The 12612-nt window shown below is 36.7% G+C and overlaps 1 protein-coding gene and 1 long non-coding RNA gene across 4 annotated transcripts in view; one reads left to right on the plus strand and one right to left on the minus strand.

Moving 5' to 3' along the window:
- Positions 1-2106: 2106 nt before the first annotated feature.
- LOC106070569 (iroquois-class homeodomain protein IRX-6-like) overlaps positions 2107-12612 on the minus strand; it is a 77294-nt gene continuing 66788 nt past the window's right edge. For all 3 annotated transcript variants that reach the window (XM_056036138.1, XM_056036140.1, XM_056036139.1), the window contains 2 exons: positions 10885-11077; positions 2107-6310 (listed from right to left, as the gene is read on the minus strand). In XM_056036138.1, the coding sequence (XP_055892113.1) occupies positions 5355-6310; positions 10885-11077 (1149 nt within the window). In that variant the 3' untranslated portion in view covers positions 2107-5354. The remainder of the gene's footprint in view (positions 6311-10884; positions 11078-12612) is intronic.
- The window catches only part of LOC129927376 (uncharacterized), a 110233-nt gene continuing 107697 nt past the window's right edge, over positions 10077-12612 (plus strand). The window contains exon 1 of the long non-coding RNA XR_008778988.1: positions 10077-10289. This is a non-coding gene — a long non-coding RNA (uncharacterized LOC129927376). The remainder of the gene's footprint in view (positions 10290-12612) is intronic.

The raw sequence follows: 12612 nt of genomic DNA on the forward strand, positions 1-12612 counted from the left end.
ACATCTAAGTTCATAGTTCACTTCTCTTTCTTTGACATCTAAGTTCATAAATCACGTCTCTTTCTTTGACATCTAAGTTCGTAGTTCACTTCTCTTTCTTTGACATCTAAGTTCTTAGTTCACTTCTCTTTCTTTGACATCTAAGTTCATAAATCACGTCTATTTCTTTGACATCTAAGTTCATAGTTCACTTCTCTTTCTTTGACATCTAAGTTCATAGTTCACTTCTCTTTCTTTGACATCTAAGTTCATAGTTCACTTCTCTTTCTTTGACATCTAAGTTCATAGTTCACTTCTCTTTCTTTGACATCTAAGTTCATAGTTCACTTCTCTTTCTTTGACATCTAAGTTCATAGTTCAAGTCTCTTTCTTTGACATCTAAGTTCATAAATCACGTCTCTTTCTTTGACATCTAAGTTCATAAATCACGTCTATTTCTTTGACATCTAAGTTCGTAGTTCACTTCTCTTTCTTTGACATCTAAGTCCTTAGTTCACTTCTCTTTCTTTGACATGTAAGTTCATAAATCACGTCTCTTTCTTTGACATCTAAGTTCATAGTTTACTTCTCTTTCTTTGACATCTAAGTTCATAGTTCACTTCTCTTTCTTTGACATCTAAGTTCATAGTTCACTTCTCTTTCTTTGACATCTAAGTTCATAGTTCAAGTCTCTTTCTTTGACATCTAAGTTCATAAATTACGTCTCTTTCTTTGACATCTATGTTCATAGTTCACTTCTCTTTCTCAGACATCTAAGTTCATAGTTCACTTTTCTTTCTCAGACATCTAAGTTCATAAATCACATCTCTTTCTTTGACATCTAAGTTTATAAATCACATCTCTTTCTTTGACATCTAAGTTCATAAATCACATCTCTTTCTTTGACATCTAAGTTTATAAATCAGATCTCTTTCTTTGACATCTAAGTTCGTAGTTCACTTCTCTTTCTTTGACATCTAAGTTCGTAGTTCACTTCTCTTTCTTTGACATCTAAGTTCATAGTTCACTTCTTTTTCTTTGACATCTAAGTTCATAGTTCACTTCTCTTTCTTTGACATCTAAGTTCATAGTTCACTTCTCTTTCTTTGACATCTAACTTCATAAATCACTTTTCTTTCTTTGACATCTAATTTCATAAATCACTTCTCTTTCTTTGACATCTAATTTCATAAATCACTTCTCTTTCTTAGACATCTAAGTTCATAGTTCACTTCTCTTTCTCTGACATCTATGTTCATAAATCACTTCTCTTTCTCAGACATCTAAGTTCATAGTTCACTTCTCTTTCTTTGACATCTAAGTTCATAGTTCAAGTCTCTTTCTTTGACATCTAAGTTCATAAATCACGTCTCTTTCTTTGACATCTAAGTTCATAGTTCACTTCTCTTTCTCAGACATCTAAGTTCATAGTTCACTTCTCTTTCTCTGACATCTAAGTTCATAGTTCACTTCTCTTTCTTTGACATCTAAGTTCATAAATCACGTCTCTTTCTTTGACATCTACGTTCATAATTCCTCTTCTCTTTTAACACTCCATGTTTAACTTGGCGCTACTTTAAATTTTTATAGTCCTACAAATTGTTAACAAAACTATAACAAAGCCCAATATTTTTTTTACCATCATGTCTCTTTAATAATACAAAACCAACGGTACAAGGTTGATTTACATAATTAAAAAATAGTATAATGCCAGCTTTGTGTTTGTTTGTTTGTTTTATTTTATTTAGATACCACATAGTCATGCAGGAATAGTTCACTGTTATTACAAGGGCAGTTTATTGAAACAATTACACGAGTTGCTGTCTCCTAGGCTGATCTATTTATTATATGTGAGTTTTCTAACACAAATGAATGATTTGAAAAGTGTAATGATCCAATACTTCCATGACACTAGATTCAATGGAATGAATGTATCTCATGCTCACCAAACAAAATGTAAAACACTCACTAAGTAGGCCTACAGACTTTCTGTCAAACTCTCCAAACAAAATGTAATACCTGCTTGAAACATCAGAAACTTTCATTTATGGCGGGAAATCTATAAATAGCTGCGTTAGTTTGTGTATCCGGTGAACAGAAGTGATCTCTATACGCTAGGGTGTTGTGTTTTTAAAACTAATATGATAATTTTTTGTGATACTTTAGAGCTGCAGAATCAAATTTTCTAAGCCTCTTCCGTAGCAACATTCAAAGTCAATAAACGTACTTGACAATTATTTTATACTGTATACAAAGTAGTAAAATTGACTACAACTTTTACTATTTTTAGTGTTGCCCGACATCCACCTAAACTTACAATCAATTTGGGTCTTCATTAAACCGAATAAAAAGACATTTCCAATGCAGACGATCAGACTGAGAAAAGGCCGGAAGTCATGAATGTCCGGAAGTAATTGTAAACACTTTGTGATTTGATTGTCTATTGGGCGTGATAAGAAATTGTAAGAAATTAACTAGGAATTGAAAACTGCTAGAAGAAGGGACATTAGTCGAGTAATCACTTAGTCATGTGCTAATGACGTAGCAAGCCCAAAGTATATTCAGAAATCAATATTTTGTTCTACAGAAGCCAATCGGAAAGTTCACACAGTAGCATTGATTGGAATTAATTATTTGAAAGCAACATTTGGTTTACTAATAGGTCTACTTGAACTAAAATCGGCAGATACATGTGGGAATGAAGTTAGCGACATCATATTTTTGTAGCATCTCAAACTCATACTTAAAACAACAGTTAGAGACTTCATATATTCATTTTTTGTATTAAAGGTGGTATTCCTAATATTTGTATGCGTCAAATTCACATCTTTCTATATTTCTATTCATGTTTCTTTTAAATGTAACCAAACTATGCCGTTAATATGAATCACATTTCCAAGGAGATAAACTACATCTATAGTTTAAAAAAAAAAAATGTATTTTCTAAATAAACTCAATTCTAATACAAACAACCCACATGCATAAACCTAATTAAAGCCCCAACATTTGTATAACCTTTGACTTAATGTGGTATTAATTGTAAAGGTCAGATTGGGATCCCACCAGCCAGGGCCGGTCCTACAGATTGCGGGGCCCTATGCGAAACGGATTGCGCGGGGCCCATTCTGGGTTGTGATAAGGATAATTATTGAAAATTAAGATTTTGTATCAGAAAATAAATTCGTCTTATACTTTACTAAGTACTAAATCAAAATCACTGTCAAATTAACTTTACTAGCCGTCTACAGTAGATAGTAGAGTTTCCAAAAAAAAGCCGATAAACATTCAGATCTGCCTTTTAGATTTACTATCGACTCACAAAATATCGCTTTTGTTTTAAGAGGTCGAGATTTAGATCTCTAGTTAGATGCCAGTGACTATTAAAGTAAATTAAGTATATGAACTTTTTGTTTTTGTTAAAATTCGGCTTATTATTACATTTTTTATTAGATGAAAGCTGACAATGCCAGGTTTTTTTTAATCGCGAGTAGGATTGGCGTTGTCTATATTGAATGACACTACGAAATGACAATTTTGTCTATTTTTAAGAGATTTGCATCAGTTTTCAGAAGATTTTAATAATTTCATGAGATTTTCATGACTTTTGCACATATTTTGCAATTTCATACGAATTCCAGAATAAGAAGCCTTTAATGATAAGTAAAAAATGGTTAAATTTAATAATTTAACCAAGAATTCGCGCGGGGCCTACGAGAGTGCGGGGCCCACTGCGGCCGCATAGGTTGCAGTGGCTTAAGACCGGCCCTGCCAACAGCTACCCAACAGCTACAAGTGTAAAGTAAAATGCCCCCTTCCCACAACCTTCAAAAAAAAAAAAAAAAAAGTTTTTCCAAACAGGATTTGAACCTGCGAACTTCAACTCCCCGATGAGGCATTATGTTTGATTTATGCCCATCTTTCCTAGCCAATGATTAAGTTTGAACTTATCTAGAACAGAAGAAACATACTAGATCTAGATCTATACTTCTTTAACAATCTTTCAGCTTTTGTTTTAAATATATATCTAGATCTATATGTATATAAAAAGACTTGAAATCGCTCATAGGCTATTTTTAGTGCTCGTTTTCTTTATTGTATCGTTTTTACAATAATTTATCTGTGTATCGATTTGGACAATGTCGGACATGACACTATATGTGTGTAAGTGTGTAGGTCCGTACAGGGGTAAATGGAGATAAACATGTGAAGCTAAGATTAAGATGTAGAAAAAAAAAAGGAAATCTCTTTGGGAAAAGGAAGGGGATTGGTAATGGACAATGAGAGTTTCTCAATCGGCCAAGGGAAATTAGCTTTAAAAAAAAAAGGAAAACACTAACAATGCTGTTTAAAGACACACTCCTTACATGCAATCAGTTCACAACATGCTCCTAATAAATAGACTTCTTTGTTCAATGTTTCTTACATCGAACTTGACTAGGTCACTGTAACATCACTGCAACATCACTAAAACATCAATTTAACATCACAGCAACATCACCAGAAATACAGCCAACGTTTAATGGGACTCACGCTATATATATATATATATATATATATATATATATATATATATATATATATATATATATATATATATATATATATATATATATATATATATATATATATATATATATATATATATATATATAAAGTTTGGTCATCTTTATAAAAGTTCCTCGGACGAAACAATGGGTACACACCACAACTTCCATGTTGTCCAGAGCAGGATTTTAGAACCCCTGCATTTAAGAGGCATTCTGTGTACTAATATGTGTGTGTCTGTGTGTTAATGAGTGCAAGTAACATTCGTCATTAACAAATGTCTGCGATAGTGACTACAAATGATGAAATGCTATTTATGAATACAAAAAAAAGATCTAGTTTATGACTAGTAAGCGTATGTTACAGGTTATAAAGTCTTAGTAACAATACACATATACTGAAGTAAAACTGTTTCCTGTCTGTTGAAATTCAAATTTTAAACGCTTTTTTTTTCCCAATCGATGACACCTTCGATATAGGTCACGGAAGTCCAGAGCTAACCCAAATCGTCTCATTAGAGAGATAACATCGAGTCGTCTTTGAAGTCTCAGCAGCCACACAATATCATGGCAAGATTGAATACATTTGAATGTTCAAATACTGTTTGTGTATGACACTGGTGAAATCAGTTTGTAGCTTTGATATGCCATCAGTCAACGTATTAATATTTATGTGTACATTTCATCATTTCTTGTTTCACTATTCTATTTGTTATCAATTCCTAATAGTGTATGTGTCATTTACTTGCATTGAAACTCCACATGTACACATCATAAAGTCGTCCTTCAGTACATCAGTATTTGATGTTCCATCATCACATCGTTCAGACATCATTCCATGACTATCTTTGCGCTCGAGTGGTACCCCAAAGACGTCCCGATGTTATGATTGTACAAAGACGCTGGCGAAGAGCAGTGGGCGCTGTTGAGTGGGTTAGGCTGACCGGAAGTCATGTGACCTCCCTGGTGCATGCTGGGAAGAGGTTGCGAAAACAATGGGCCTTGACAAAATGGTTTGCCATAAGAGGCCCCGAGTCCTGGACTAGTACCGTACATAGAGCCCCACTGGGGCATGCCGCATTGAAGCGGCGGGGCTGTCGAAGAGGAGGGTGTCGATAGGCCAGATGAGGGCATGGAAGGAGAGTGTGATACCAGGGGCTGTGCCCCGTCGTGCACAAGATGTCCGCTGCCCATGTGGCTTGGCGTTAGGCCTCCGTTTGCCATATGCGCCATCTGGTGGTGGCTCCTGGCGCTGGAGCCAAGGTGTCTCGTCATAGGGTTACAGTTTAGGTTGTTGTTCATTCCATTATTGGGCGCCCCCACGTAGCCAGCGTCCGAAGTAGCAACGTGCGCAAGGGACCAAATTTTGGGTCGCATCCCATCCATGGTACCGTGAACCGAGTCAGGGTAGCCACAGTTGACATCACTGAGTCCGGAGTCATCACTGTTGGAACATAAAGAGTCCGGGCTTTTTAGTGAAGCCGTGGAGTCTACTCCTGACGACGACGCCCCCGACGGCGGCATTCCTCCGTTGCTTCCCATGGCCGAACCAGGGGCGCAGACGTTGCTGTATCCGTGGGCTGGGGGAGGAAGGTGGAGGAAGCTCTGCTGACACTCCTGGAGTGAAGTGTAGCTGGGCTTCTGCCTTGCTATTTCTGTCTGACTCAGCTGACACTGGCTGGGCATGTGTGCTCTCGCGTGCTGACTTGAATCACTGGGAGTTTCGTTCATTCTTTTGTTGAACGAAGCAGGGGAAGTAACTGCACCATCGTCTTGGTGGCGGCTCTCTGGAGAAAGAAAATAATCAAAAATATTTGTTAAATGAGCGTTGAGATGGAACTGCTTAGACTCGCCTTAGAGGCTTAGGTAGGTTTAGATGAAATTAAGAAGAGAACTTTGACTGATGTCCGGTCCTTGAACTGGCACTATTCAACCCCTCAAAACGTCTGCCCGCATGGAATTGTCTCCATTGGACGATTTTTTTTGCGCAATAAGATTCGTGACATATTTGTTGAAAATATATGCCCCCCCCCCAAGGCAGGAGCAAGTTTGTGATGTTTTTAATGCCTATTTATGACGATTTTACATTTATGATTGTGTTTACAATACAATGCTTGTTTGTTTCCTTTATGTATCTACAATGGCACAAACAGAATCGAATCGTTTGCCGGGGAAATGTAAATTGACTAAAATTAATTATTTTTATAAACTCCCTCAAAATATTAATTTAATAATTCACATTACAGCACTACTTGACATATATTCTAACATAACAGACGAAGCGATAAATACTCAAAACAATATCTTCTAAATGAATTAAAATCCCCACTATATATGAAAATCATGAAGAACGTCATATATTTCTATGTAAAATATTTGTTATAGGTTTGGTATGTCATTGATAAATTGATATTGATAATTTTATTGTTCGCTTCATCTTTCACTTTGAGATCTAAAATTTAATTACAGTTAATACAACTAAAATCGTCGAGAGTAGCCCCATCATGAGTTAGTAGTCTATCTATCTTTTGCAAACTCTTTTCTGATCTTGTTTCGATAGACATTTAAACAGGCCAAAGTTAGCCTACTTAAGAATTTATTTACTAGATATAGAACACGCGTCCTTGTTACTAAATATAATTTACACCTGCTAAAAATACTTTTGTTATGTCATGGCCACAAACTGAGTTATTTTGAATACAGCCAAGATCAAAAGAAAAGACGCGAAAAAAAAATCTAAAATGTGACGGTGTTAGTTTTGTTTTGCAAGCTGATGTTGACTAGGTGTGTGTAACTAGTACAGATGATGTCCTCTCGTAAACTTGTTACAAGTTATTTATTTCTAGTGTTTAGTGAACCGGAAACCCAAGATTTTTAAATTTGAATATTGAGCAGGTTGCAGGTTTATGTCTCTACCTGTTTGCTATTGACTAAGAGGAGGGGGGGGGATCCTTAAGAAGTAGAAGAAAAACAACAATGTAATGAATCATTGATTTAGAAAATTAAAGTTCCCCTTTGAGACCTACGATGTAAAGGTCATCTGTTTCTGTGGCCAACGGTTTAAGAGTGTGTCCGAACAACCGCCTTTAGTTAAATAAGTTTAAAAACTGCTGAAATCAATGGGAAATTAAACGAATCTTAATAAAAAATCTTAATACTGATTTGACACTATCACCTTCGGAAAGAGCTTATCATTGGGTCTTGTAACAATTTAATTAGTAGGCCTATAACATTTCAAAACTCTAATGTAGCTAAATTATTCATTTTTGTATGGTGCCAGAGCTACATTTCTTAAAAATAATAAGACTTAGACATCTACGTAACAAATTGTGTGAATTTACATGCAAATGTGTAGGTGTACACTCTATGGTGGCATAAGGAAGCTATTTCCACTACCTAGACATTGTTTCTGCTAAAAGTGGTTTGTTTTGTTTATTTGTTTGTTTCCTTTAAAACTAGTGTATACATTTATTTACATGCTAAAGTAAGAAGGTTGTTATGCTGTTTCCAGTAAGAAAGTTTGTCTTTCTTTAGGCAGTTTTCAGTAGGGAGGTTATTAGGCAGTTTTCAGTAAGGAAGTTGTTACTTGTTAGACAGTTTTCAGTAATAAGGTTCTTAGGTATTTTCAGTAAGGCATTTTCAGTTTGGAGGTTTTCAGATAGTTTTTCAGTGAAGATGTAGTTTACAGTAAGATTGATGCAAAGCAGTTTCAAGCTAGAAATTTTACATGTATAATAGACCTAAGCATCTCAAGGAACAACTTGTACAGTGTCCAGAATAATCGCGTGCACTTCTTATCCGGGAAAAACTGGAACACTTTTGAGTCAAAGTTCATTTCAGGTCACCGCAGCTCCACCCAGCCGTCGAAGTTAGTGGAAGCAAAGTTAGACGTTTGAGGTGGGACTTGATATCACGGGGATACCGACTGATCTCCCAGTTCGACTTATTTGTCAATCGATTACATACTTAGTCTGTTTTATAGCAAGCAATTTCTGATGATATTTTTAAAAAATTCATTCTTACTCGAGTCGAATAAAATGAACAATAGAATCGAATACTAGAGTACTAGATTTAAGGCCAGTAGCCCAGTGGTCGTAGATGACCTGTCCCTAAAGCACTTTGTCCAAGTGTGGAAACCCCGCCTATTTACCTTCAACGTGTTCTAATTAAGGAAATGAAAAAGTGAAATCTCCGAAAAAAACAAATGAAACAAAACAAAACAAAACTTCCAGTGATGTCCCTCTACGACAGTCCTGTCACTCGCTCTACAGCAAACTATAAACTTCCCGCTGTCCACTCCATCAAGGCGTAGAGCACTGGGGGAGCGGGGCGCTGTTGACACCGCCGTCCGCCATAAATATTAAGATCGGAGCGATGGCGTAACAGGTACGGCCAGGACCTTTCTTAAAGTTTAATTTTAGTTTCACCTGAGTTACGACTTGAGTCCAAACCCCTCCTTCCTATACCTTCTTTCCTCTACCCTTCCGCATCTCCTCCCACCCCCCTTTATCCGTCACATTACCTCCCCTCGTGTTTTCAACATCTGTGTTTCCAACTGGACAACGCGTGGTGAAATGGTTAGAGAAGAAATTTATGAGTTTGAAAAGGAAGAAATAATCTCGTTTTCAACTCAAGTCAAGGATGACTTGATGGTCGCTACTGAATTTACTGAAAATATGAGACAATCTTTATAAATAACAAAATAATTAAATGACGTACAACTCGATTTCATAAGTAAACACGTAATTTGTTAGTGGTCTGTAAAGAAAAGAATCCCTGATGGTGATAAGAAGTGAGAGAGAGAGAGAGAGAGAAAAAAAGAAAGAGAGAGAGAGAGAAAAAAAGAGAGAGAGAGAAAGAGAGAGAGACAGAGAGAGAGAGAAAGAGGGGGGAGGGCAGGCGTGGTAAGAAGAAAAATAAAGTTTCTGAAAATACCAAAAAATTATTTTAAAAAATATATGTAATGAACTAGCATAAAATCAAAGTTGCCATATTGTTTCTTATTTTTGTTAGGGGTCCACAAGAAGTGATGACGTACTGCGCACTGTAGTGCCAACCAAGCAGACGACTAGGATTTATGAGTAACGTTTCTTTTTTTTTTTTTTTAATGGGCCTATTTTATTCGCTAGGATTAACTGGCTGACGTGCGTAGTAAGATCTGGCAGCCACTGCACTGAGTTGAACGCGGACTGATATATTAGATGTAGCTGTTGGTGGGAAATTTGTAGCTGCACGTTCCACTCGGGAGATACTTCATCCATTAAGACCGTCGCCTACTTTGTTTTAGATCAGAGCTACTGATTCATTGGTTGCTCCAGGGGTTGATTTCCTGCTTTTGGTGTGCTTTAATTCAAATAACCTGTACCTAAACCAAGTCAAGAAATACTTTAGTCTTAATGTCACATTTGTCTTACATTAGCTTGCGACGACAACAGCACCAGTTTTTATGTGTCAGTACAGATTATAGATAATGACCCCCCCCCCCCCAAAAAAAAAAAAAAAAAAAAAAAAGATAATTTATATACCAATTAAAGCTGATACCCGTTGTCTGCGCTGAAAAGTGTTTTTTTCCCTAATTACCAGAACATTATTATTACATCCTGCAACGGAACAGCCAGCATTATAAGCCTGTAAGCCTAGTGGTTCGTAAGAATGAGACAACTCTGCTTTGCTCCGCTCCTGTAACAGACCGACACTCCACATTGATTTTTTTCTCGTTTCGATCCGCCTTTGAAAGTCTAAAGACACTTTTGGATGTATTATTTCGTAAGTCCTCTTTCTCTTTCCAAAGTGTACACATATAAACAAAATAAATTATTACAAGCGACAGTATTCTCTTCTTTCATAGTAGAATAACTAAAGTGCAAAGAGAATATCTGTTCCATTGCAGAATATGCCTAGAATGTATCTTATAAAAGCCAGGTGTAGTGGTCTTTATCAAGATTTAGATTTCCAAATTTCTCAGGGTGCATATGTAGGGCTAGGAGTATTCTTTTTTTTTTTTGTCTTTATGTATGGTAGATTTATATTTTTAAATAAAAGAAAGAAACACTCTGAAATGGAAGATGTTGTCACATTTAAAAGTCACTCGTAAACATAATAGTTTACCGAATACAAAATTTACAGAACGTTTAACTAAGTTTTACCAGAGTAACCAGTGTTAAATAGAACCGAAGAATTCAAAAGACCATGCACCTAGTATAAGTTCCACAACATCTACACTAAATCTCGTTGTATAAAATAATTGAAGTTACAAAAATGGCAAAAAGATTCAGAAACATGATATCCATTTTGTGATCTTTTTAAATTGTAATGCATAATTATCTTATCTTCTATCTTATCAATGATACGAATGCTTTACCTCTGTCGCAAGCCTTCTTCTCTTCCCTTGGCGACTTGCCCATCGTCTCGTCATCACTGTCTGCATTATCACCCTTGTCCTTGCTGTCGTCATCATCCACATCATCGTTGTCGCCCGGCTTGTTGCGAGGGGACCAGGTCATCTTGTTCTCCTTCTTCAGCCTCCGTCGGGCGTTAGCAAACCACGTGGACACCTGAGAGATTCAACACACCAGTGGTCAAGTATTTCTAAAACACAATTCATACAATTTTTAACACAGCAAAATTTCTGGTAGCATAGGCATCGGGTTTGTGTTTTATTTGTTTATTCATTTTTTTTTTCGGTAGGATTTCTGAGTATTGTTCCGGGTTGCACGCTGGGCCGGTCCTACAGATTGCGGAGCCCTATGCGAAAAAGCTTGCGCGGGGCCCATTCTTGGTTGTGATAAGGATAATAAGTGAAAATTTATATTTTGTATTAGAAAATAAATTCGTCTTTGCATTTGATTCATTCTTTACTAAGTACAAAATCACTGTCAAATTAACTTTACGAGCCATCTACAGTAGATGATAGTTTTTCAACAATAAGTCGATAAACATTTAGATTTGCCTTTTAGATTTACTATCGACAAGCAAAAAATCGCTTTAGTCTTTTTTTTAAGAGGTCGAGATAGATTTAGATCTATATTTGTATGCCAGGCATTGCCAGGGACTATAAAAGTAAATTTTTTGAATTTCTAGTTTTGGTTAAAATTCGCCTTATTATTATATTTTTATTAAATGAAAGCTGACAATGCCGTTTTCTTTTTATAGCGAGTATGATTGGCTTTGTCCATATTTAATGACACTCCGAAATGACAATTTTGTCTGCTTTTAAGGAGATTAGCATTCGTTTTCAGAAGATTTTAATAACTTATGGAGATTTTCATGACTTTTTCGTATATTTGAGAATTTCAGGAGAATTCCAGGAATCCTTTAATAAGTTAAAATGGTTTAATAAAAAATTTACACCTGGAATTCGCGCGGGGCGGGACTTAAGAAAGTGAGGGCCCACTGCGGCCGCATAGGTTGCAGTGGCCTAAGACCAGCCCAAAATGCACGCATAGACTACTATTACGTTATAATGCGATATGAAGTTACCAGCATATTTTTTTAAACGTTTATACAGGTACTATATAAATGCACATATAACCCGCGGTTTAAACAAGTCTTTACAAACGAATGACTGCTGTGCGGGGTATACAACGGTGCGGGGGTATACAAAGCATAACGGAAAACGGACATATCGGTGTTTCTTTATACCTTCACTGCAGATGCGTAGTGAGCAAAACGTGCGCCCGGGGAGAGGGTACATTATTGGCGCCCCGCCCCCTTTTTCCATGAATATTACATATAAATATAGGCTGCGTGTGGCGCCCCCCTGAGGGTGGCACCCGGGCCATCGTGCCCCCCTTACCCACACCCCCCCCCCCTCACTACGCCTCTGCCTCTACTGTGTGGTTGTGAAATGTACATTGGAAAGCTTTATATACATCTCATTATAAACCCAGTGGTGTAGCTAGGAATTTGCCATCATTTGGGTGCCCGGGGGCTGCATTTTGCATAATATATAATATTTAATGTAAAAAACACTCATTTGAGGTACCCCTCAAGTGGGTTTCCCGGGGTGGGGGGGTTCAAAATTACCCTCTGTATAAACCTGAAGAAAATGAATAGTACAGAGATGCGGCAGAGAATCTTTAGTCTTTAG

Source organism: Biomphalaria glabrata, chromosome 7, assembly GCF_947242115.1.
Source record: "Biomphalaria glabrata chromosome 7, xgBioGlab47.1, whole genome shotgun sequence".
Taxonomy (NCBI): domain Eukaryota; kingdom Metazoa; phylum Mollusca; class Gastropoda; family Planorbidae; genus Biomphalaria; species Biomphalaria glabrata.